Below are 27,463 nucleotides of genomic sequence, written 5' to 3'. Positions count from 1 at the left end.
CCTCTTAAAAAGAAGGTGGTAAATCGAAGGAGGGTAGCTCCATGGTATAATTCACAGTTGCGTAGTTCAAAGCAGGCATTTCGAAAGCTGGAAAGAATTTGGCATTCCACTAGTTCTGAAGGAGCTCACGTAGCCTGGAAAGATAGTTTAACAACTTATAAAAAAAACTCTCCGTAAGATTAAAACAGCATATTATTCTTCATTAATAGAAGAAAATAAGAACAACCCCAGATTTATTTTCAGCACTGTAGCCAGGCTGACAAAGAGTCACAGTTCTGTTGAGCCATCTATTCCTTCAGACCTCAGCAGTAATGACTTCATGAGCTTCTTTACTGATAAAATTGTTGGCATTAGAGATAAAATTCATAGCACCCTTCCATCCGTCAAAGATGTAAGTACAGTGCCATTAGAAACCTCTGTAGGACCGAGTCAATATTTGGATTCTTTCTCTCTTTCTCTCTCTCAGTTATTACAGCATCTAAACCATCAACTTGTCTTCTAGACCCCATCCCGACTGTTGCTCAAGGAGGTTTTTCCATTAATTAATACCTACATATTAAATCAGATAAACGTATCTTTATTGACAGGATATGTGCCCCAATCTTTTAAAACTGCTGTAATTAAACCATTACTTAAAAAACCCACTCTTGACCCAGATCTTTTAGCCAACTATAGGCCAATTTCCAACCTTCCTTTTATCTCTAAAGTTTAAGAAAGGGTTGTTGTCAATCAGTTGGTTGATCATTTAAACGGGAATGGTTTGTTTGAAGAGTTCTTTCAGGTTTTAGAGCTTATCATAGTACAGAAACGGCTCTGGTTAAAGTTACCAATGATCTCCTCATGGCTTCAGACGATGGACTTGTCTTTATACTTTTCCTGCTAGATCCCAGTGCTGCATTTGACACTATTGATCACAATATTCTACTACAGAGACTTGAAAGTGTGATCAAGATTACAGGAACTGCACTCGACTGGTTTGAATCATATCTGTCAGACAGATTCCAGTTTGTCCATGTAAGCAACAATTCTTCTATATATACGTAAGCTATGGAGGTCTTTAGGGTTCTGTGCTAGGACCAATATTATTCACATTATACATGCTTCCCTTAGGCAATATTATTAGAAAGCACGGGTTAAACTTCCATTGCTACGCAGATGATACCCAGCTATAATTATCCAAGAAACCAAATGAAACTAATCACCTGGTTAAACACCAAGCATGCCTTAAAGACATAAAGGCTTGGATGACATGTCATTTTATATTTTTAAACTCAGACAAAACAGAAGTTATTGTATCTGGCTCTAAACATGTCAGAGATTCATTATCTAATCACCTGGTTCTGTTGGATGGCATTACCTTGGCCTCCAGTACTACTGTGAAAAACCTTGGTGTTATATTTGACCAGGATATGTCCTTTAATTCTCACATAAAACAGGTGACCAGGACTGCTTTCTTCCACCTTTGTAATATCATCAAAATTAGGAGCATCCTTTCTCAGAGTGATGCAGAAAAACTAGTTCATGCATTTGTGTCTTCCAGGCTGGATTATGGTAACTCATTACTGTCTGGCTGTCCAAGTAGCTCTTTAAAAAGCCTCCAATTGATTCAAAACGCTGCAGCAAGAGCACTGACAGGAATTAGCAAGAGAGATCATATTACTCCAGTTTTAGCTTGAATTGAATTTAAAATCCTCCTCCTTACAAACAAGGCCCTGAAAGGCCTAGCTCCATAATATCTGAAAGAACTCATAGTACCATACTGTCCCAACAGATCACTACAATCTCTAAGTGTAGGTCTACTTGTGGTTCCTAGAGTTTCTAAAAGTAGAATGGGAGCTATCAGGCTCCTCTCCTATGGAACCAGCTCCCAGTTTGGGTTCGGAAGGCAGACACAGTCTCTACGTTTAAGGTCAGGCTTAAGATTTTCCTTTTTGACAAAGCTTATAGTTAGGGTTGGACTTAACCATCCCTTAATTATGCTGCTATAGGCCTAGGCTGCAGGGAGACAATGCACTGAGGACATGTCCTCTCCTCTTTCTTCTCTGGCTTCTGTCCTCTAATATTTTATCATTTTATTTTCTATCTCTTATAATTTACTAACCACTGTGTCTTACTCTCTCCCCTCCGCTCCCCTCCCCCTCCATCATCTTGTGAGGGTCTCTGGTCTGGAGTGCTGAATATCTGACCTGTGGAGTTCTAAGCTACATCTGCTGCCGTGGCCTCATCAACCAGCCCAGTCTTCATGGTCTGGAGTTCTGTGCATCAGACCTGTGGAGCTCCATAAACTACATCTGCCCCAATCATCATGGCCTCCTCCAGTTGTCCACTCTTACCTAGATGAACAATTCACCAACCTGCCCATGATTCCTGTTATACTCACAAACTGTCTCATAGATCATCAGCTATGTGTTATATCACTAGACCCTACATGTTTCCTTCAGCTTGATGTATGTATCTATGACAGAAGTTTGTTTATCTTGTTTCTCCTGCTCTTCTTTTCTCTCTATCTTCTCTGTTTCTACCCAGCTGGCCTTCAGCAGATGGGTCCCTCCATATGAGCTGGGTTCTGATCAAGGTTTCTTCCTGTTAAAAGGGAGTTTTTCCTTGCCACCGTCAACCTCAGGCTTGCTCTGGAGGTTGCAGGCTGTTTTTTGTGAAGCGTCTTGAGACGATTTGTATTATTATTGGCGCTATATAAATAAAACTGAATTGAACTACCCCTGGCTATTTAAATAGCTTTATTTAAATCGTCAAGTCCATCAGTGCCATCATGAATTTCTAAATTAATATTGGTTACAACAAACAACTTCCACATTAAAAAAATTCAACTTCAAATAATGTAACCTCAAATATTAAACCCCCAAAAGAGCCAGTCTCAACTTCCAGGTGACCAGAGTGAAGCAATCATGTCTATTGAAGCAATCGATCCCTGTCCGTTTTCCGAGTAAGACAGCTACTTTACTTCCGCTTCATCGTCGGCCTTATTACAGGACTCTCCATGGCGTTTTTCACTCTGCCTCTCCAATATTTGCCTTGGATGACCATCAACGACCTTAGTCGTATTCTTCAGTCATACCGTCATGTCTGTATAATAAACTCCATGTGTATAACTACATCCATAATTACAACAATAACATAGAGCAGTGTACAGTTAGCCTAGCACGTTTGTACAATAGCCAGCTTTAACGTTATTGTATGTCATTTCACTATTAGCTTTCCTGAATCTGTTTGATGCTGAAAGTGATACTGGCATTAAACAAGTTACGACGCTGGTTAATTAAATGACACACAATAACGTTAACGCTGGCTGTTGTACAATGTACAGAGTCACGCACGAAACAATAGATTAATTTTCGTGACAGTCACGATCCATGATGAGACAGGTTTGCATGTTAACGCTGTCACAGTTTAGCTTGCTAGATACTAACACAGTTTTCACAAACACCACCTCATTGAAAGTTCAGTGTAGATACTGTTTAATTAATCCGGTTAATGTGCAACTTGTCGAGTAATATAACTCAATTTTACTAACACGAATGGCAAATAGAGGAAAGATACTCACCGAAGCCCCATCACTCCATTGGTGGCCATTGTAATTAGTGTTGGGTCGTTCACGAATCTTTTGAGTGAACGAACTGTATCGAATGACTTTATGAACTGAGAAAACAGAACTGCTCAGCTCTGTTCAGAACAGAACAGCTCTGTTCAACAGAACTGAGAAAAGAACGAATCTTTTCTCAGTTCTGTTGAACAGAGCTCAGTCGCGAGCGCGTGGCCCGCGCGTGCATTCTCTGACTCGTGACTCTTCGTGAAACTTCGGCCAATGACGCAGTTAGCCGGCAGATAGCGCAGGGGGACGCTGCGTGTGTGTGGTGTGAAGGCAGGGTGGGTGTGGGGGGGTTCACTAGAATCACTCCAAATCATTCCCTTCATCATCATTCCTTTGTTTGACATTTGTCGTGTTTGTTTAGTTTTTTGTTTAGAAAGTTATTTAGATATTTGTTTTTATATTTTAAGCTATTTTTATTGCATATTTAAGCTTATTTATGTTGTCATTTTATATTTTTAATGCAGGTTCCATATCTTTAATTTTTTATGGCATTTTCTTGTAATTGATATATTGGGTTTTTGCACTAAACTGAACGAAGCCTATTTTTGTTTTTGATTGTTAAAATGTGTTCATATGTTAAACTATACAATGCTGTTTGTTTATCATTTTGCTTTATATTTATTTTCCACTTTCGTAATTGTTTGTATTAATTTCAGTGGAAAAAAGCATAGACAGTCACAAAGGCTATACTTTGTTTATTTGAAAGGCTGTAAAGGCCTATATTGCAGCAAATGGATGATATAGTCAATGACTGAAGAGAGTGATCCGGTCAGTGAATTACAGATCTACTCATTCGCGTAGCGTCACTGACTCGAGTCAGTTCGCGAACGGATCATGTCCTGCTCTTACTGTTCGACCTGAACACAGCTACGCAGACAGATAAACTCGTGGACAAATGACAGGTGTATTGTCTTCTTTATTGAGACGTTTCCCTTCAAATGACAACAGAGTGAAACTGTAAAAAAATAATAAAACACAATTTTTAGATGTTTAGTTGTGGTTTGAATACACACATATTTAAATGTATCCCAAGCATACAAAAAATTAGAACATTAACTCCATATGACACTAAACCCAGAGTACTTGAATAGGTGCTGTGCAATTAACCCTTTAAACGTATTAGAGAAATTCACAAGCAAAATATATCTGCATATTCGTGGTAAAAGTCAAATAAAGATGTAAACAATGAAATTACATGCCATTTTTATGTAATCATGTCAGTAATATAAATATACTCAACTGTGATACACTTTAACATTTCTAAACTAAAAATATCAATAATACTGCTTGAAGATTATGCTAAACATAGTCAGTACTCACAATGCTTTCCGTAAAACAACAAAGATGGATGGATGCAGATTTAGGCCCGCTTCAGTCACATCTTCTTCTATTCAGCACAACTGAGCATCTGAGCTCCACTTCCTGTTTCCTGTCTCACCTTCACAATTCTTAATTGGCCATTTCAACACACATAAAAATGAACACAAAACAACAGCACCTCCTGCTGGCGGGAGTTAACATTTGCCAACACAGATCACTTACTGATTTGTTCACCAAGTGAACCACCAGTACGTGAACGGATCACTTACTGATTCGTTCGCCAAGTGAACCACCAGTATGTGAATGGATCACTTACTGATTCGTTCGCCAAGTGAACCACCAGTACGCGAACGGATCAGTTACTGATTCGTTCGTCAAGTGAACCAGTACACTGCAAGTCGCGAGTCAGCCTCTGTGTCATTGCCAACCATTGGTGTCGACACAGAGGCACCAGAAGTCTAGAAGTCTGGGAACCCCGCGGGTTGGTACTGAGTGACTCGATGAACGTATCAATTGAACGAATCATTTTAATGAACTGATTCGAGTGATTCGGTACATTAAAAAGAACGATGATTCCCATCACTAAGAGAGCCGTACTGCTGTTCTTCTTCTTTGTGTTCGCTACTGTGCATGTCCAAGTTTCAACCGACACAATAAAAAAAAGTGAGACGTCAAACTTCTTAAAAAAAATCAGGTGAATGTATTATGCTCACTTAGTTTCTGAATAAAACGGAGATGGAAATAGCCATGGAGTGTGCCATCTCTCATTTTCGTTTAATCTTTAATGAGGGCTGTGCAGTAAGGTAAACTAGCCGCACAGCCTGACCACTTCTGTGCCATAGACTGCTACCATTTCCAAAACAGGGATTTATGGCAGAAATTAATTTTATGTAACTGAACTTTAAAAAATCCTGGATTTGTGTATCATTGTATTTTATTCCATTTTGTTGGAGTTTTATTTTGATTGAAGGAATAGTTCAGCATTCTGATAATCCCTAGTCTTGTGATCACCATGAGGCAAACAGCAGAGACTCCAGAAAGTCACTGATGAGCTGACTTTCTGATGAGCTTTCGTCGAAATTCATTGAAACTTAAGGCTTTCCTATAAACAACATATATTTTCTTAAATCAAGTAAGTCTAATTCCTGAAACAAGATGGTTTACCATTTGCAAATAACACAGGAGCTTAAAAGCCTCTTCAAATGTCAAAAAAGCTTGTTTCATATGACATGACTCAAAACAAAATGTTTTCAAGACTTCTTCACTTAAGATATTCAAGATGTATTGTCTTAAAACAAGTCCCTATATCTTGCTGAAATAGTACTTGCTTGGCAATTGTGTCTTATATTGAGTGTAATGAGATATTTTGAGTAGAAATGAGACAAATATACTTGGTAAGTGAATTTTTAAAATGTTGAATTTGTTTGTATACAAACAAATTCAACATTTAAAAAATTCACTTCAAAAAAATAAACATCTCAAAAAATACAACCTCACAAATACCTCAAAAATGCCTCGATTCATCAGGCAGTCACGTTACGCTCCACTGGTCATGATGCGACACTGACAGGAAAGGTATCAGCCATGGCTGTAGTGTCGCTGTCACTCGGCGATCATCTTTAGGTCCACTTTGACGACTGTTCTGTTATTCGGCGCCCTGCACTCCACAATATAAAAGGTTTTATATTGTATATACCACTATCTATTCCTATGCCCTGCATAACTCAATAAAACCCCATTACAACTAGTGATCGGAACCATCGTTCTTTTTACTGTACCAAATCACTCGAATCAGTTCATTAAAATGATTTGTTCAATTGATTCGTGATGATGTAGTGGTTGTGGAGCATGCGCATACGCATTATCTGATTGAAAACTCTGATTCAATTGCATTATCTGGGTGTCTCAATCGGATAAGCAAATATCTAAATAACTTTCTAAACAAAAAACTAAACAAACTTGACAAATGTCAAACAAGGGAATGATTTGGAGTGATTCTAGTGAACCTCCCCACACCCACCCGCCTTCACACCACACACACGCACCGTCCCTCTGAGCTATCTGCCGGCTAACTGCGTCATTGGCCGAAGTTTCACGAAGAGTCACGAGTCAGAGAATGCACGTGCGGGCCACGCGCTCGCGGCTTAGCTCTGCTCAAATGAACAGAGAAAAGAACGAATCAGTTCATAAAGTGATTCGATACAGTTCGTTCACTCAAAAGATTCGAATCATTCGTGAACGACCCAACACTAGGCTCTCTGGAGGGAACGTTACAGGTTCGTAATAAAGCTACCTCGTACGAGACGTTTTGAATTCGTACTTCATTGGAGGTTCAGTTGTATCGAATATCCCACGTTTTTTAGTCACGTATGTTTTAAATATTATCCATGTTCAATGTGGATTTGTTGTGTACACTGTTGTAGCCGAGCACGAGGTAATGCTACCTGAGCTAACTTGCTAGCTAAAACCGCTAACAGCATGGACGAACTTGATGACGCCACGGTGTCGCCTTTAGGAGGTAATGTAGTCAAATATATATTTTGAACATAGTTATTGTTTTATTTTTACGTCATAACTCTGAATTCTGAACTGATTTTAATTAAATTGGTTTTATTGTAAATTGGATAAAATGAGCAAGATACTGGTTACTTGTTTCAATTAAATCCAGTTACTGGGTTGGATCTACTCAATTCTATACTAAAACATTAACCTTCTGAATGGCCAGAACTTAAAATGTAAATTATTTAGAATTTATGCTTTTAAGAGTTTCTCCAAAATTTTATATATGCTATCTGTATATTAGAATTAAAATCGCTTCAGAATTAAGAGAATTATGACCGATTACAATGTTTAATTCATCATTCTGATATGGTGATGTATAGTCCACCGAGGTATGTTCTTTATCTATTGTTAATGCACTAACTAGTCTGTGCTAGTCAGCTGTTCCATACAGTTTGTTCTATGGCACCAATTCATCTTGCAATGTGTGTCTTACATTATGTCACAGCTGCAAACATTAAGTTAAGAATTAAGAAATGATCAGCACTCTGTCTCATGAAGACCTGTGGGACCTTTTCCCAGGCCCACAGAACTTCTTGCTACGAAAAGCAAAGAGAGCTCAGATAACATACACACTGTGAGCCAAAACATGACTGGTGCTCCAGTCTCACACGTCATGCTCAGTGTAACTGACTAACTGCACTGGATTGTAAGAACTGTTTACTCTTGCATTTCGGAGCTAAAAAAAGGCAGGTTCTTTCTTATGCAGAGAAAATAAAATATTTGTTTGTTTCATGCAGGACTTGTTTTCATTCAAGTAGTATGTGAAAAAGTGGGTGAGAACACACCATTTGACCATTTCATTTAATCGTGTTACTTTAATATTTATTTACCATTTCCAGTGTTCCATAAGATGCAGACAACGACTATCTCGGGTTTGTTTGCATTTGTATTAAATTGGTTTACAATTCATACAACAACATTTTCAGTTAAAATCAGACTCGGACAATTATCTTTAAGTTTAGAATTAGTTTATTTTAAGTTGCATTGAGTTACTTACCTTAACCACCATGTGTTCCAGGAACAAAAGGAGGAAAAGTCATCTCACCTCCTGCTTTTAAAGTCTTGGTGACATCATCAAGGAGGTTGCCAGATTCAACCATTCATGGAGGGTGTTTGGGTATTATGTTATGGTTTATCATTGTGTTGATTTTTTTCAAGGTGAAATGGGACAAAAGAGGTAGAGCTTAAGGTTAATATCAATGTCTTCTTCATGTTAGATAAATTGATAACTTTCCACTTACTTGTTGTTTCAAAGGAAAAGGAAATGTACCTGCTTAATGGTACTTCCCAATTGGAGGCTGGTTTAGTGCTGATGGACAGCATTATTTAAACAGTGGCTTGATGGCCCTTGAGGAGGACAGAACTAAGGTGTAGCTGTATACATGTTATGTTAGTTCATGTTGGTATGAGTTCAGCTTTATTCAGTCAAGCTGTGTTAACTGTTTATTTTTGTGTACATTTTTGTAGATATTTTCTTTTGGTTTTTGTGTACACAGAGACACCTATAAATAAATGCACTTCAGGATGGAACAAGTTGGGTCTGCCTCCTAAATTAAATTCCTTCTGCTCTGGCCAGGCTACACCACAAGGTGGTTGTCTTAAATCTAGAACAGTATCACTATTGTAGAGGTTACAGTAAGTTTAATGCACTTGAATTGAGATATTACACTTCACTTCAAATAAATGTTGTTAACAATATTCTCTGTATGATTTTAAATGTATTGATTAAGATAAAAGCTAATCATAACTGTTACGTGCCGTGTGGTTTCCGTGTTTCTTTTCCTTTTCTTTAGGGCTTTAAGTCTATATCTCCTCAAACCAAGTATTTATTTCTTGTTTCTTAAGACTATTCATTTTTGTAGTGTGTCCTGTATCCTCTATGTAAGTGCCAGAGGTTGCTGTTTAGTTTGTTACTTCTGGGGAGGAGTCACAAGGTGGTGGTATGTCAGCAGGAAGTAAAATCAGCTGTTCTTCACCTGGTGATTTGATGAATGAACTGAGAAGGTGAGGGGGGAAGTCCTACTTTGCTGACCGCTGAATGTAAAGATAAAGGCACTGTTTCAGATGTTTTTAGTATTGTGGAAACCTTTCACTGTTTGTGTTTTTTAGCATCAATAAATGTGCACTGATCAGTATTCCTTTTTGAAATCGAGGTTTTTATTCATCTCACAGTCACCGCGTCATGCAGGTAAAGTCTCTTTCCCCTACTTAGCCTCTTTGCAACCATACCACTCCATAGTCAGTCAGTACTCTAATTAATAAAAAATAAAAATCCCAACAAGTAATTAATCAATCATTTTGAATAATGCGTGAGACAGCCATGGCCGTTTGCTGGCTTGGCTGATTTGCAGGCCTTTTGGCCCTGTCCATCCATGCAGTGAAGCTCTGCCTCTGCTGTGGGAGGCTGCGCCTCCGCCTGTGATTGCAGACAGGCTACAACTGGGGAGGAGTCTATAAAAGCTACACTTCTTCAGTTATTCGCTCTCACCCACCTGGATAGCTAAGATCCCCTCCATTTCTGTTTGGTTGTGGTTTGGTTTGGTTTCCTTGTTTTGTAGCACACACACACACAGACTTGCACACATGGCTTTCACTACATCAACATGTTCATCTCACACGGATCACTGACTCCGGTGCGCTCTGCAGGGAATGCGTTTTCAAAGACCGTGTCGATCGGTTCCGCTTGCCTAAAGACATACTTATGGATTTATGCCTTGATGTAAGACCCATGTTGGAGTGAGAGATCACCCACACCAAAGCTGTCCCAGTGCTCCTGTCCACCCTGGGATTTTTGGCCACCGGGACATTTCAGCGAGAGATTGGAGACATATGCGGCATTTCACAGCCAATTCTAAGCAGAATCATGCAGGCAGTGTTAGGTGCAATACTTTCTCTCGTCCCAATTTACATCCAGTTCCCATACGGACATCACCACCAGTCCGAAGTTAAATGAGGATTTCGCATCATCGCCAGATTCCCAAACATAATAGGAGCCATAGATTGCACCCACATTGAAATTAAAGCATCACACAATGAATTAAGTTATGTCAACAGGAGAGGCTATCATTCAATCAAAGTACAAATAATCTGTGATGCATCGATCTCTGTTAAATGTCGTTTCTCAGTGCCCTGGAGGAACACACGACTCCTTCATACTGCAGAACAGCTCTGTGGGTGTGCACCCCCAAACAGGAGCTGTTGAGGATGGCTGGCTTATTGGTGAGTGTTACAACATTTCCAAATTATTATCTGGGCTTCGCATGGTTTATTATCACATCTCTATAGGTGATCGGGGATATCAATTAAAGCCGTGGCTCATGACCCCTGTAGCCAACCCCGCAGGAGCACCTCTGCAACTGGGCCCACGTGTGCACTTGACAATTGTTGAGCGTGCAATAGGCCTGCACTTCAGTACAAGCATGAGAAAGTCTGCAACATCATTTTGGCTTGCTCTGTGCTCCATTACGTGGCTATCAGATGAGGTGTCCTTCTGCGGGAACCCCCCAGGGCGGATGAAACCATGCCCAATGAAGAGCCTTTCCCACCCCTTAATGCTGCTGCCATCCAAATGAGAGAAAGGATAATACAGAGGTTTTAGGTAAGTTTTAAATGTTGCCTCATTTTTAAAAAGTGAGAAATTTCAGATGGACGGTGTGTTGTAAAATAATCTCAAAGTCATTCAACATTTTAAACTTTATTTATTCCCATTTGCAGCATGCATGCAGCAATCTGTTTTAGCGACTCGTTTATGTTGAGTAAAGTTTTTTTGTCATACCAGTACGTAATCCATTATGATCAATTGGAGGCGTTTTTGAATGCAAATAATCCGGATCATGCACAAGTAGTGGTAGTTAAGAACAGGTGGGATTTATCATCACTGATTACTGATAATCGATAAATCTGGATTTTTTTGGACTTACACACATTCTAAATTTCATTCCTATGTCAGAATTTAGAACCTTTTCTACGCACGGTTTGATAAATAAGGCCCCAGACCTACTGGCGCCATTGGATATCTGGCTAGATAAACATAAATAAATTAGAACTGCAGCACCTCTCTTTGACTAGAACTAGAAACTAGGAAATGTACACTTGTAACCAAAAATACAGTGTTTAAACTACACCCAGCTCGTGATCAGTATCAAAACTATGTTTTGATCATCTTTGCAGGCCTTATAACGATGAAGTTAGCCTTTGAATATTTTTATTATAACTTTCTACCATGGAGCCATACTGCAATCCAAATATCTTTGGAATGTAATTCTACTGAGTAATACTGTTATAGTGCCTTAATACGTTTATATTCTACGAAGCAAGACTGGTTAGCGTAGTCTGAATATAATCTACCATTCCTTCTTCTTGATGTTAGTTAGCATAGTGTCACTATTAACTATCGTATTAGTTAGGATATTGAGGAAAGCCGTAGAAATGAATGATTGTTTCTGGTAATGTGTTTTCATACCGACATGTTTGATTGAAAGTGTTTGATTTTATGTGTCTCATTGTAATTCTGAGTTTAACATTGTGAGAAGTACAACCACAGTTTAATGATCTTGAAATGAAAGCACTCAATATGTAAATCATCCAAAGGCACGAACACCAGTTTTTCACCAAGTGACACATCCCAGAGAGAAGTGGTGTGATAAACGTCTGGCCAGCCTTAGCTCAGTTCTTTTTCAGTCTTCTCCTTCGCCCACTTCTCTTTTAGTTCAGTCTAGTTTGTCTTTGTCTTCATGATACTTTTTACTGTTAACTCTTTAGTTGCCCACCTATTGGCATGTTTAAGTTTTATTCTTCATTTTTTCTTGCCACATTGAACGCACAACTTTTTCAAAGTTCAAGCCTAATTTTCTTTTAACTGTCAAGACAGTCACGCATTAATGATATTTTTGTAGATATTTTCGATCGGCCATTGGAAGTATTTTCCAATTTCATTATTGGCAACTACTTGTTTTACCACACGTCATCAGACTCTGCCACACGGCAACTTCACAAGTGTCACTTTGTCTGTGTAACCCTGAGTCAGACTCCTGCTGTAACCAACGCCGAGGTCAGAACCTGAAAGGCCTGTCACATCAACGGCTCTTAATACCTTGGGACCATGGGTTTCCCCCGACGGTACCGCAGTGGAGATCTGAGCTCACGAGGACAGCTTGGTCACCCAGAGTGGTTCGGTGCGGCATCAGCAGAGTTGTTGAGATGTGCGTATGATAAATCTAAACAAATCATAACCCTACTTCTTTAATTTAGGAAATTAGATGCTCATTTTCGTTCACATTTCTCACTTTCATGAGCGACAACCACGGAGTGAAGCAAATAAAAGTTTGGTTAGGTTTAGCTGCTGAAATACTCTAAGCAAATCTCATGAAAAATGTTTTAAGATAACATTTTGACATTGTGTGTGACAGTAGGCCTAACTATTTTAGTGATCACTACCTGATAGCTGTAGATAACTCTGCAGGCTGCAGGGTAGATACACCCTCCAGATGCTGACGCTGAATCTGCAAAGATGTCACCATTCTCATCCTTGTAGTCCTCAAAGTCAGTCAGCTTAAACTCATCCTCCTGGAAGATATACAAAAAACACATGATTCTGTCACATTATGAAAAAGACAATATGGCTCCTCCTCAGTGTGGTTCCTCTTTCATATTCCACTGTTCTTTATTTATGTTGGTAAAGTCTACAAATGCTTGATAAACAATAGTTTCCCACAAATATGATCCTGTGAGCAATGTTTGCTCAAGAATAAATAAACCAGCCCGTTTCATTTGTGAGTTGTTTTTTTTTTTTTTTCGTGTGTTTATTTTATGTTTTCAATATGAAATATGGGGCCTAGGACTGAGAGCCAGGAACTCATTGATTTATTAGCAAATACACAAATACAGAATATTCTCAGCATTATCCAGCTTTATGATTAGAGTTTTCTTGTAAACATAAATGTTACTGTAGCCTATATTATGTCTTCATAACTCTGTGTGTGTGTTTGACTACGCATTTGCTTACTGAAAAGTCCTCAGTAGACTTTTTCTGTTCACTCAGGTGTCTCTCTCTCTCCAGCTCCTTCTCTGCCTGGTCCATAGCCTTGTGAAGCCACTGTTCAGTTCCTGGGATGCTCTCTGACAACAGAGAGAAACGAGCCTCTTCCTTCACCTTACTTAACTGAAACACAGAGACACAGATACAGTGGGTAAAATAAGTATTGAACACATCACAATTTTTCATAGTAAACATATTTATAATGGTGCTATTGACATTGATTTGTTTTTTTTTTTAACCAGGATTTGGTTACAACCCAAGTAATCAATACATAGAAACCAAAACAAGTAAGTTCAGAAATTAAGTTATGTGTAATAATGTGAAATGACACAGAGAAAAAGTATTAAACACACGCAGAAATGGAGGTGGAAAAGGGTGTGGAAAGCCAAGACACCAGCTGAAATCTGTCAGTGATCAGAAAGCCATCCTGTCCCTTGTCACTGCAAATGAATATCAGCTAGTTCAGTCCTAACTGATGGCCTATAAAAAGGTGTGTCATTACCAAGTTGTCACACAAGGAACATCTCATGATGGGTAAAAGCAAAGAACTTTTCGCAACCTTATTGTTGCTAAACATTTGGATGGCATGGTTACAGAATGATTTCTAAACTTCTGAATGTTCCAGTGAGCACTGTTGGGGCCATAACCCGGAAGTGGAAAGAACATCATTCGACCATAAAGTAATAAAGCTGAAAATTTGGTAGTCCCATTCCCCCACCCGGCTTCGACCTCTGCAAATATGGTTCCCTAATTCTAGGTCTCTTCTTATTCCAAATAAAAGTAGAAATAATTTTATCAGTGGGTGTAAAGAAGGATTTTCGTATTAGTATAGGAATAGTTTGGAATAGGAACAAAAATTTTTGGAAGAATATCTACCTGCCAAAGTGATAGGGAGATGGGACCACCTCTTATGTTCAACAGTGCGCTCCAATAGTGGTTTAAAATTTGCATTGAACAAGCCATTAATACCTCTTGTTACTACCACTCCCAAATATTTCACTGAATCTGTTATTTTAAATGGAAAACGTGAGTATGAAAGACCATGGGCAGTTTTGTTGATTGGGAACAGTTCAGTCTTTGACAAGTTCAACTTATAACTTGAGACCTTACCATACTTCTTCAGAGTAGACATTATATTGGGGATGGATTAATAGGGATTTGTTACATATAAAAGCAGGTCATCCGCATCTAGAGAGACCCTGTTTTCTATCTCTCCTCTGTAGATTCCCTCATAGAGTTCTTTCAGCGCCAGACTGATCCCACCACGATGCACCACAGAGCGCCACAGGAAATCATTCCTGCCGGTGGCCATTAGTCTGTACAACTCCTCACTCTAAGACTGTAGAACCCATATTATTTATATGTATATGTATATATGTATATGTATATATGTATATACATATACATATACACACTTCACTTATACTTGTAGATATTATATATATATATTTCCTATATTTTTTACATTCCCTTATTTATCCTTATTGTCTCTTACTTATTCCGATTGCTCTTTGTTATAAACACTGTTACACTTTGGGTTGGAGCTGCTGTAACGAAAAGTAATTTCCCCCTGGGATCAATAAAGTAATTCTGATTCTGATAGCCCCTGAGGGAGCGTAGAGCAATAGCCAGGGGCTCAATAGCAAAGACAAATAAGAGTGGGGACAGGGGGCAGCACTGCCTTGTTCCCCGTTGCAGGGGTAAATAGGGAGATCTAATGGAATTAGTCAGTACGGAGGCAAGAGGGGACTGATAAAGCAGCTTAACCCAGGTTATAAAATTATCACCAATTTCAAACTTTTCAGGAACTGCAAAAAGAAAATCCCACTCAACTCGGTCTAAGGCTTTTTCTGTATCTAGGTGCACAAGAACCTCTGCATGCTGAGGAGCCAAACCTGGAGAGTATAAAATGCTGTAGAGCCTATGCAGGTTGGAAAATAAAAAACGTTTAACAAACCCAGTCTGATCCAGTGATATGATCGATGGGAGAATTTCTTCCAGTCGCATGGCAAGCATCTTGGCTAACAATTTTGTATCCACATTTAACAGACTAATTGGTCGATATGAACCTGGTTCTCTAGGGTCTTTACCTTCCTTTAACAAAACTGATAAGACGCCTGATAAAAGGTAGGAGGGAGCGTTCGTTCTGGTGGTAAGGGCTTCATTGAAAGCATCAAGCAGTACAGGAGAGATTGATGTAGAGAAAGTTTTAAAGAACTCGGCGGTGAACCCATCTGGGCCTGGAGTTTTAGAGCTTTGCATAGATTTTGTTGCATGTGTTAAGTCCTGGAGCGAAAGAGAATCAGCAAGACTAGCTTTGTGGCTCGCTTCTATTGCAGGAATTTACAATTTATTTAAAGAATTCACCTATTAATGTAGGGTCACCTTTGGCCACAGAGGTATAGAGATTTGTATAAAATGACTTAAATCCACTATTGATTTCCTTTTGATCAGTAAGAAATTCACCACTGGCTGTGCGAATTTCTGCTATAAGTCTTGATTAGACTGCTTGACGAATTTGGTGAGCCAATAGGCGCCCCACCTTCTCTCCTTGCTCATACAGTCTGTCTGGTCTGAAGTAATAGCTTACCTGTTTCATTGGTGGAAAGGAGATCAAAATCTGACTGAAGGGAGATCTTCTTATTGTATAGGTCTGGAGAAGGAGTTATTGAATTCTGGCGGTCGATTTCCAGTATTTCATCTGTAATCTCAGACAACTCGATCAATGCACAATCTGATAATAACAAATTATTAAAACGCCAAGAAGCTGCCGTTGATTAATTTTGAAATGCCAGCTGTAACAGATGTGGGGCATAATCAGAAATAATAATAGCTTCATATTCACAGTGTTTGTGGCAAATGTTTTTGGTCTAAAAGAAAGTACACTTTGCTGATCTAAAAAGTGGCTGAGAGGTTTTGGAAGATCTGTCCAGCTTTGGGTTTAAAACACAATTGAAACCTCCGTCCATAGTAACACAGTGAAAGTTTAAACTAGGAATTGAAGACCATAAAGATGAGAAAAATTTCTCATCGAATTTGCGAGCATATATACAGATCAGAATGAATGGGACATTATATTGCTTTCCCTCCACCATTACATACCTACCCTGGCTATCAGAAAAAGACAGGGAACAAATAAATGGAGTATGCTTGCTTATTAAAATTTCTGCTCCCCTGGATTTAAACTGGAAGCAGGAACACCTGGCCCACCCAGCCTCTGCATTAAAAAAACGTGGTCTTGAGATCTCTGGTAGGTCTCCTGTAGAAATGCTATGTCTGCCTTTAATTTTTTAAGATGTGCCAAAATCCTGCCCCTTTTTATAGCGCTGTTCATACCCTTTGTGCTCCAGCTAATAAGTTGAACCAAACTCTCCTGTCAAGTGAGTTGAGATCTTAGTTGACCAACATCTTAAAGCCTGGTATTAAGTGTGCAATCAGAACTTGAATTAATAGATTTTTGAAGAATGATTTTTATGATTTTAAGTCATTTTAATTGAATGTGTTGATTCTCAGTGAATACATATTATACACGGAATGTAAAATGATTAATGACCGAAGAAATGTAACTAATGATTGTGAAATCAGGAGTAGAATGAGAAAAACAGGACACAGCTGTCAAGCGTCAGGGCAAAAAGGGGAACCAAAAGGCCAGCAGGCCTGGGGACAGGTCAGGACATGTCCAAACACACAGTCAGTGGAAAAGCACAGAAAATGATCTAATGTCCCAGTATAGATTAATAAGTCATGAGCGTAACACCCTCATTGGAGAAAAGTGATGGTGTGATGGTTAGTCAAGGTGATGTGTTGGAAATGGGATGTGTCCCAGATCAAGAGTATAAAAGATGTAATGCAGAAGAGTATTACAGGATTTTCACCTCGGACACTGTTGCATTTGGACTGAGCCACTTCCCTTGCAGTGCTATTTTTGTTCAGTCTGGAATCCCCCTGCCTAGCAGTCGAAGATTGGATTATCTTTCGCACTTTGGATTTCTATTCCTTGGACTTTGTACGGAGTCAAGGAGACCTATTGGATTATAATTGTGAAAAATTACCAAGGGAGAGAAACTCGTTCATAGGGACTTCCCTATTTCACCAACTCGCACTGCGGCAGTAAAAGGACTGGATTTGCGTGTGGTCGCATCGACCATGCGGCTCACTCGACGCCTTTCCTTCCATAAAAGGATTTTTGGACATTTTCTACTCCATCCGCCCAGCTCATAAGCAATTTCTTTTGATCAATATTTTTAGATTAGAATCTGACAATGATTATGTTTGATTTGACAACACTCGATTAGTTTTTAATTGATTATCGTATTTATGAATATTATTTTAACAAATATCTGATTTAGGTTTTGATTGATTTTTGAACTGTTGCAATTGCTAAAGCTGAACTTGCAAATAAAACTTGGCTCTAAAAGTCAGAGGAATGTTGTTGACAATTAAATCCCCTTTTCTACTGGTACAAAAATAGCCTCATGACAGTAAAACTATAGGCAACTTGAATGGTAGCTCTGACACCTAGCTCTTATTGGCCACAGTAGTCTAGTCCACTTAAAACAATTGTATGTCCCTAGGGCTTTCAGCCTAGCCTTTAAATTATAACCTGGCACGTACTAAGTGCACAGATCCATTAGGGGTAAACCACTATAACTGATGGGACTCAACTACGGACCCAGCTCCGGGAAGCCTCCCTGACTGATGGTTCCGGGGGACGTGAGGTGGGGCAGATGTTAGGATTAAGGGTGGTTAGAAGCTGGACAAGTTACCATGCCTACAGCTTGAGTAGTGCTATCATTGAATTCAGTTGGGGTAATACTCCCCTGACGTGAAGCTGTAACCCTGTATAAACGGAGAAGCTGTCTTACCTGTACCTGTGGGATCTAACACTCCCCACTCGTATGCATGTTAGTCATATAAATTCAGGTTCAGGTACGCAGAAAAAAGCCACATCACAAAACACGCACATAGAGCTACAACTGCCATAAAAACAAGGAAACAATACAAACAAGAAATTGTACCCCACCTCCCTCCCTTACCTTTCCCCAAATGAAGGTGTAAAAAACAACATGTTTCAAACCTAAGGTAGTGCTACAGCACTGCTCTGCTGAACTATTCAGCCCGAGTTTCCTAAATTTAACATCTTTGAACATAAAAAATAATTGTTCCACATTTCCCAACACATTATACTCTAAATAATGGTCATCCCTTGTGTGTGGAGTGACACATGAAGTGACAAATATATCACCCTTTTTCAGCTCAATCTAATACGAACAATAGTAAACAAACAATATATAAAGTTAACACTGCTGGCCCCTCACTACTTAGACAGTCAGGTTAATTGCTAATAAAGCATACGTGTGAATATATAAATATTAGCATTCAGTGCCAAAGCGTGAACCAGAAAAGAAAAAAAAAAGAGAGCATGAGAGCAAAAAACAAGTGAACATTACCAGGTAGGTGAGACGGCAACATTAGTCCATAATTGTCCATTAGCTGTCAGGTATGCGACACCTCACTGGCGACACTCCCCGCTGTATCGACACCCACGCCGGTGGCCAAAGAAACCAACTCAAACAAGGCAGTTGCCCTTCCCGCAGGAATTATCCATCTTGTGAAAAACTCTTAGACAGGTAGAAGTCCTCCGCTGCTTGTGGGGAGTCAAATGAGTGCCGCACCCCGTTTAGGTTGATGGCCAGGACCGCAGGATAGTAGAGGCTTTATTCAATCTTCCCGGAGCCTCCCAGAGCTTTGCCTTGACAGCACTGAAAGTAACCCGGAGCTTGCTTATCTCCGCCAGCAGGTCAGGGTAGATGTGTGCCGGCATGCCTCGAAAGATAAAGGGACGCCTGCCCTTAGCGAGGCCCATGATTCTCTTTTTGTGCATAGTAGTGCAGCCGCACGATAATGGGTCTTGGTCGGGCTCTTTTTTGGGGTTTTAGTGCTAGTGATCGGTGGGCCCGGTCAATCTCCACCAGAGTGGGAAAATTCTCTGCCCCCAAAATTTCAGGGATAAGCTCCACCATGAATTTAGTGGGACAGGAGCCCTCTGCTCCCTCCGGGATGCCAATGAACCCTAAGTTTTGTCGGTGGCTCCTGTTTTCCAGATTGAAACACTTGTCCTTTAACCACTTCAGCTCCTTCGCTTTCGACTCGTCGTGTTGCTCTAATTGCTGAAATTGGTCGAGAGCCTCCGAGAGAGAGTGCGCCATGTCAGCCTGCTCTGTTGTCACCTGGGCATGATCCTAGCGGAGTCAGTTTATCTCCTCTCCCAACTCGTGGCGCAGGCCTTGAAAACTTGTAGTTTCCAAGCGCATGGCCTCGATTTCTTGCCTCAGTTCTGCACGCAGAGTAGACATTTCTGTTCTGAAGTCTGTCAGGATAGCTTTACGGGAAAGTTGAAGTTCTTCTCGAAGAAGTTCAACAGTTAGTTGGCCACCCTTGGCCATTTTGACTCAATCTTTAGCTTAGCCGTGTAACTGTCGTTCACTGGTGTCGTTGTAGTTTTATTTCTTCACCGACCAGAGCTCCGTGTCTGAGTGAAGTTAATTGGGCGATGAATTTTAATCAGTTTCACTTTGAAATAATCAAACTATGGTTGTAGAAATGTGTAAAATAAGTGAAAACATATATAGACTAAAATTAAGTGAAATAATCTGCCAGTGCAACAAGATTGTCTGTGAGTTTATGGTTTATCTAAATTATGGTAAATGGTCTTGCTTTAATATAGCGCTTTTCTACCTACACAATTTCAAAGCGCTTTTACAGTCAGAGATACATCCACCCATTCACTCACACAAGCACACACACATTCACACACCAGCGCCAGTTGCACTGGGAGCAACTGGGGGTTCAGTGTCTTGCTCAAGGACACTTCGGCATATGGCACACTCGGGGGATCGAACCGCTGTCTCTGTACTGTGGTTCAGCGTGAAACCAGACTGATGCTTTTCTAAGATGTTGTTTTTACTCAATAAATAATTTGCTTGAAAAAATAAATACTATTATTACTATTTTTTAAAAAAAATTTGCATAAAAATGTTAAGTTGGATACTGGCCAATAAGTTATTCAAATTGTTTGAGTCCATATTGCTCTTCTTCAGAAGGGGCCTCACCACTGTCGCCTTAAAGGGGCAGGGAAGACACCTGTCTGAAGGGAGCAATTCACCACGTATAGCAGCTGTTCCTCAAAGAATCCATAAAAAAAAAATTAAAAACGGTGTGCGAATTGGGTCTAAAAGGCAGGTTGTGGGCTTTACTTGGGAGAAAACTTGACCAAGTGTCCTTGCATCAACCAGGGCAAAACTCTGCAGCGTTTCCTTGCGTAAAATCAATGATTCAGATGCGTCAATGGTTAAAATCTGTTGAGGTAAAAGACTTGACCTAATGTCATTGATTTTACTTCTGAAGTGGTCTGCAAAGTCCTCACAAAGGGCGTCACTGGGTATTTTGGATGATCTGTTAAAATTTGTGTTTGTTATATGGTTTATTGTGGAGAAGAGGAATTTGGGGCCCTTTTTGTGTTCTGTGATTAGTTTATGGAAGTGGGAAATTCTTGCCAGTTTGACTGTGTTATTGTAAGTTTTGAGGAGTTCCTGTATCCTGCTTGGATGCAGTGGGGGAAGGTGTGTCTGTGTAGGTGAGTCAGGAGGTGGAGTGAATAGTCAGGTAGATGTTAAGAGAAAAAAGCCTTGAACCCTCCTGGTTTGGGTGGAGGCCGTCCCGTTTAAAAAGGCTGGACCTGTTTAAAAACACAGTAAAACTGTCCACAAAGGGTATACTTTTAATCAGAAAATAGGCCTTCAGCCAAGTGTGGAGCTGACATACCGGCTGGTGGTGATGTCACCGTAACGAGGTGGGGGAAGTGGGCCGATAATCAGACTGTACCATTGGCAGGACCATGGTAATCCTTCGTCAGATCCCAGCAAGTGTGACACGTGTCGGAGGTCGGCTTCTTTGAGCAGCCTGCGGGTGGAGGAGGCTGACGACTGGGTGATCGTCAGCCTCTAAGAGGACGTGATGGTGCAGTGGAGACGTCCATCCCGGCGCTGTCAGGGACCAGAGGTGGAAAATCATCAGGGTTGACAGGTGCTGTGTCCCTGTACCAGCTAGCGGCGTGTCCTGATGCGGGACCATTCGTCAAACAGGCCGGGGGATCAGCCGCCACCAGTGCCTCAAAGGAGTTGGAGGTGTCCAGAAACCAAGGAGGGGGATCACTGGCCATGTTCTTCCTGTGTCCACGGACAACCACCTCGGTCCAGGACTCCTGCGGACCTGGGGTACAACAGGCATTCTGGGGCCCCAGTAGTAGGGTCCCACTGCACTGTGTCCTGGAGATTTGTGTTGAGCTCGGCTAGCTTTGAGGACTGCTTAGCCGCGACGTCCATGAAGCTGGATAACAGGGAGTCTTTCTCACAGAGTTTGACCAAGAGTCTGAGGATGTCTTCCTTGAGGTCAGCAATTTTCTTGTTTGCTTTCCCAAGCAGGATATCTGGGGGCAGGTGGTGGGGCAGCGAGATAGTTACATGTAGCCATTTCGGCTACTGAGTGCCGATCATCCGCTAATGATCTCCGCTAAAAGCAATAATAAAATCGGATCTTAAAAGCAGGTAAAAATGCTAATAAAATCAGATTTTAAAATAGCTTTTAAAAATGTTGAGGTCAAAAAGTTTCTTAAAAAGTTGCGAACTGAGAGGATCTGTTTGAAAAACTGTCAGCTGGCTTCAGAGAAAGAAAATAAAGCTGCTAGAATGGCCCAGCCAGTCACCTTACTTGAATCCGACTGGAAATCTATGGAAAAAATCAGTTCATAGAAGAGGCCCACGGAACCTTCAAGATTTAAAGACTGTTTATGTGGAAGAATGAGCCAAAAACACACACCCATTACTTGGGTCGTTGGCAACTACTGGTGAAAATTTCATGTCAATAGCACCTTTAGAAATATGTTAACTATGAAAAATTGTGATGTGTTCAATGCTTATTTTACCTGCTGTCGGCACTCATGTTCTGAATAGGTCTTCCACACCATTATATTAATAACTTTGCACTCTGTATAAAATCCAAAGCTTTTATTTGACTAGGAGGCTAAGTAAATATGTTTTATGGGGTTCAGAGAGAAAAATCATACTGGCACTGTGACCAACACTTTCTGAGAACATTACTGTATATATAAAAATCACAAACAAATGCCCATCAATGCACATGGAAGTCAAAGAAAGTTAACTTCGTTATGAAGCCCTCATATGTTCAAACTACCATCTTAGTTATTTTGTTACATTGTAAAGGAATTGTGCAAAATGTGAGTTAAACTAAAATTCCTGCAATCAATAGGTAGAAGCGAGATGTCATTAATCACATTTTAAAATGTAAAAGCCAATATACGGTAATATATGACTACTTCATCATCATCATCGGAGCTAAATATTTATAGACTCTGGTGCACTATAGATCACAGAGATGAGTTTATACATCTGGTTTAGCTGTTAACCACATCCACATGCTGCTTTGAACTGGAAAATCAGTGTTTTGTTTTGTTTTTTCCACAGGTTTAAGTCAAACCCCTGCAAACAGCAAGACAATTGCGTCTGTCTTGGGCAGGAACATTGCAACTCTCCAGATATGCAGGGCAATAAAGTCTATTATAGGAAATATGGGAATTTAGCATCCACAGTCCCATACTCAGGTTTCAGCCTACTGTAAACTGGCACTATTAGGGTTACATTTGCAGAAATTATTTGATGCAATTGTGCCAACACAAAGCATCGTTATCAAGGACGTTATCAACTTTTCATCACAATATACGATTTGTTTAAGAGAACATTACACTGTGCAATGTAAATGTATATGCCGTCAGGAGTATTTCTCACAGAGAAGGAAAACACCAACAAACTAATTTCATGTGTCATTAAAAAACAAACAAAAAAAATTGTACAATAAATATACTGTACCATTGTTAAATGAAGTTATATAACTTAGTTCAGGAACAAATCCAAGTCTCAAAAATCAAATTACCCGCAAGTACAGTGGTGTGAAAAGGTTTTTGGATCAACGACTGCAATTAAGCATTTGAGATAACTTGCAATGAGTCTTTTACAGTGCTGTGGAGGAATTTTGGCCCTCTCAACTTTGTAGAATTGTTGTAATTAAGCCATATTGGAGGATATTCAAGCATGAATAGGGTTCATGTCAGGACTTTGAAGTTTTAATTTTGTTTTTCTTCAGCTATTCAGATGTGGACTTGCTGGTGTGTTTCTCATCATTGTCCTGCTGAACCCAAGTTCGCTTCAGTTTGAGGTTGCAAACAGATGGCCGGACATTCTTTTTCAGGATTTTTGAAGCGACAACAAAACCAGCCCCGGACCATCAACCACCATCACCATATTTTACTGTTGGTATGTATGATGTTTTTTTCTGAAATGTGGTGTTACTTTCATGACAGGTGTCATGGGACACACAGCTTCTAAAAGTTCAGCTTTTTCATCTCGTAAGTCCACAAAGCTTTGTAACAGAGCACATATAACATTCAGTATATATAACATCCAATTCCTAACCTATTTGTACGTAAAATGGACGTTAACTACCCTATTCCTATTTTTCTGTATGAAAATGACCTATAAATGGGTTATATCTTCACAACTCTAAGGGCTGTATGAATAATTATGGTCACCTGTGACACAAACACCAGTGAGATTGCTACAAAGGTGTCAGAAGAAAGACATATGTCCTGCAGTAACATGATTTTACATGTGTATCATCAAAAGGGTTGTCAGTTGTTGATTAAATAATAGTGCCTTATGAAATTTTGCACTAGTCTAGTGACTTTAGTGTAATTAGGAGTAAGGACCGCTTCACACAGGCGGGCTGTGTCTCCACAACTGACACATCCAGAGCTATTCATGACCACTCTTGCCTAAAATGCTTTATGGTCCTTCCTGCTGGACTAATATCTCCTTCCATGTCTACCACCTAGAACAGGGGTCGGCAACCTGCGGCTCCGGAGCCTTTCGTTCCTCTGCTGCGGCTCTCCGTGGCGAGTGGTGGGGAGCAAGGATGCTGAACAAAAGTCGTTCACTTTTTCACGCTAACTGCCTCAGAAAAGCGGCAACTGTTCAGTCAGTAGTGAACAAACAACAGCTACACAACAACTGAATGACATTGAATGCCACGCCACCATTCACACTCATGGTCTAACCATTGACTGTAGGTCGTAAAATCAAAAAACACTGAACTCTCACAATGCATTGCAGCGCATATACTCTTTGCTATCGAGTATTTAATTCAGATGTATTTTATTTTAGTTCGTTCCTTTTTTTAAACATAATAATAAATTTTAATTTATGGTGATCTTGTAACATTAAAATAAAATGTGTTTAATTTTTGTCGCTCATAATATACGTCACGACTGCCGATGTGCGACACCCGCCGGCATGGCCAGCCCGCTGTTTATTGAATTTTTCTAACGCAGGTAAGCCAACCATGGGTAAATCCCTGTTATGTATGCATAAATACAATTTGGTTTTCTCTGTAGCAGTTCTTTCATTTCATAAATGCAACACACTATAGTTTTTTTTATACATAGCATAGAAGTAAAAAACGATATATGCAGTGTTACGTTGAACCTGCTTTTTTTCTTCGGAGTTCAAAATGTATTCCTATGCATAAACAAAATGTTGCTTTCTCTGTTGCACTTCTTTCATAAATGCAACACACTATTGTTTTTTGTATACATACACCTAGCATACAGGTGAAAAAAAAAAAAAAACATATATGCAGTGTTATCTTCATTTTAGATGTCGAAGAGGTTTTGTGGCTCGCAGTGTTTTCTTTTCTGTGGGGAAGTTTTGGAAATATGGTATTATTAACCCCGTCCCCAAAGCTGGGGGAAAAGACAACCTTACCTTTAAACTATCGGGGAATCACTTTGACATCTTCTGTGTACACTGTGTACAAACTGTTGTGTTCTGTGCTGCATAGTCGTATTGCTGAATGGGCAGAAACTAACGATATTATAGCAGATGAGCAAAACGGGTTTAGAACGAAACTTAGCTGCCTTGATCATATTGCTACTTTAACTACAATCACAGACACAAGGAAAAAGTTGAAGAAAGCTACTTTTTGTTCTTTTATTGATTTTTCTAAAGTTTTTGATCACATAGATCGAAACATGCTCTGGAATAAGCTATCCGCATTAGGCCTACATGACAGTATTTTGAATGGTCTTATTGCTTTGTATGAAAATGTCAAATGTTGTGTTTGGGTTAATGGACATCTCACAGATTGGTTTCCACTTGATAATGGAGTTAAACAAGGGTGCATTCTATCTCCTATTCTGTTTGCCATGTATATAAACGAGCTGAATTAAGGCCTTAGGTAAAGGTGTCTCTATTGGTGATGAAAAAATATCCACACTGTTATACGCGGATGACACTGTTTTGATTTCTGAAACTGAGGAGGGGCTTCAGGAATGCTCAATCTTGTCCATATTTGGTGTCAGGACTGGAAATTGAATGTAAATCCAGACAAAACCAAAGTGGTGCATTTTAGAAATCCATCAATGCCCCTGTCTGACTTGCATGCGAATAGAGCTCTAGGTGCAATCATAGCCAAGTGTAAATGTATGGGTGGTTTTCCTTTTAAATGCTATACTAAATTGTTTGAATCCTTGGTCCTGCATATTTTGACCTATGCTGCTGCTGTCTGGGGGTACAGAAGTTATTCTCCTATTAATGCTGTGTTTAATCGAGCATGTAGATTCTATCTATCTAGTTGATATGTGCTGGAAAACTCCATGGCATCATCGGTGGTCCTGTATTTTCAAAAACTGGCAAAGACTCTGTGGATTGCCTTACAGTCAATTATGTAAACGTGTTTTTCAGTTGGCGGCACATTTGGCAAATGTAAAAAGTTCTGTGCAAACGGTAAAAACTTTTTTCAGCACTATGAATTTACCTCATTTTGCTTGTACAGATAGGGTTTACTCAAGTAACGACCTTAAATGTTTTGATATGGCAGTGTCAAAGGTAGATGAGGATATACTTTCAAGACAACTTAGAAGTGCTCTTGCTAAATTTAGATGCGAAGTCGCTCCTTTGGAGATAGGAACTGGTAGATACAAAAACACCCCAGTGGAGAGACGCTACTGTACTTTATGTGATACTGGCTCCATTGAATCAGAAGCCCATGTTCTTTTGCACTGTGTTATTTATACAGACATTTGCGCTGATCTATTTAGTATACATTCTAAGTCCTATTTTAATTTTAATGACCTTGATGATATGAATAAATTGTGTGTAATTTTAGCTGGCAAACATTGTATTAACGGATGTGCCAAAGCCTGCCACCTCATCCTCAATAGAAGATTGCCTCTCGAGAGTTTCGGTTCATAAAACAACTGTTTTGTGTTTTGTCTGTATGGTACCATAATGTATGTTTTTATTCATGATTTTATTAGTTGGTGTCACCCAACTCCTTTTTTGAGTGGTCCCCAACATTTTTAATTTTTATAAGTGGGAACAGGTAAATTGTAATGAATATTGTATTTTTATATTGCCTCTGGATTTTTATTGTGTGTTGTGGAGTGACACCGAAATAAAGCCTATCTATCTATCTATCTATCTATCTATCTATCTATCTATCTATCTATCTATCTATCTATCTATCTATCTATCTATCTATGTTACTGTGTCAGAGAAAATTCATCTGGAACACAGTAAAAAATATTAATTTCTGTTTTCATCTAAAAAAATAAAAAAAAAAGATAGATATTATTTAGAGTAAAAACCACCCCTGACATGTGGTTTAAAAGTCCAGTTCAAATATGCATTAGTAATGAAAAATCTGATGAGTAATTGCAAAAGCAGATGATAAAAAGGTGAATCTGAACAATTTTAGAGATGTTTTAGCACATTTATGTCCAGGAGGAATTACAAATTATGCCT

The 27,463-nt window shown here is 39.6% G+C and overlaps 1 protein-coding gene and 1 long non-coding RNA gene across 2 annotated transcripts in view; one reads left to right on the top strand and one right to left on the bottom strand.

The window, feature by feature from the left end:
- Positions 1-27,463, bottom strand: part of LOC125007621 (F-BAR and double SH3 domains protein 1-like) — a 63,222-nt gene that overhangs the window by 8,541 nt on the left and 27,218 nt on the right. Inside the window, exons 13-14 of the mRNA XM_047584338.1 lie at positions 13,497-13,652; positions 12,929-13,057 (exon numbers count right to left, since the gene is read on the bottom strand). Of these exons, the coding sequence (XP_047440294.1) occupies positions 12,929-13,057; positions 13,497-13,652 (285 nt within the window). The remainder of the gene's footprint in view (positions 1-12,928; positions 13,058-13,496; positions 13,653-27,463) is intronic.
- LOC125007622 lies at positions 7,190-9,627 on the top strand. The gene is made up of 3 exons (XR_007112753.1): positions 7,190-7,206; positions 7,354-7,448; positions 8,511-9,627. It is a non-coding gene; the product is annotated as an uncharacterized LOC125007622 (long non-coding RNA).

The sequence above is a fragment of the Mugil cephalus genome, chromosome 5, assembly GCF_022458985.1.
Source record: "Mugil cephalus isolate CIBA_MC_2020 chromosome 5, CIBA_Mcephalus_1.1, whole genome shotgun sequence".
Lineage (NCBI taxonomy): Eukaryota > Metazoa > Chordata > Actinopteri > Mugiliformes > Mugilidae > Mugil > Mugil cephalus.
Note: the sequence above shows the minus strand (reverse complement) of the source record. Positions and strands in the feature narration are given on the sequence as shown.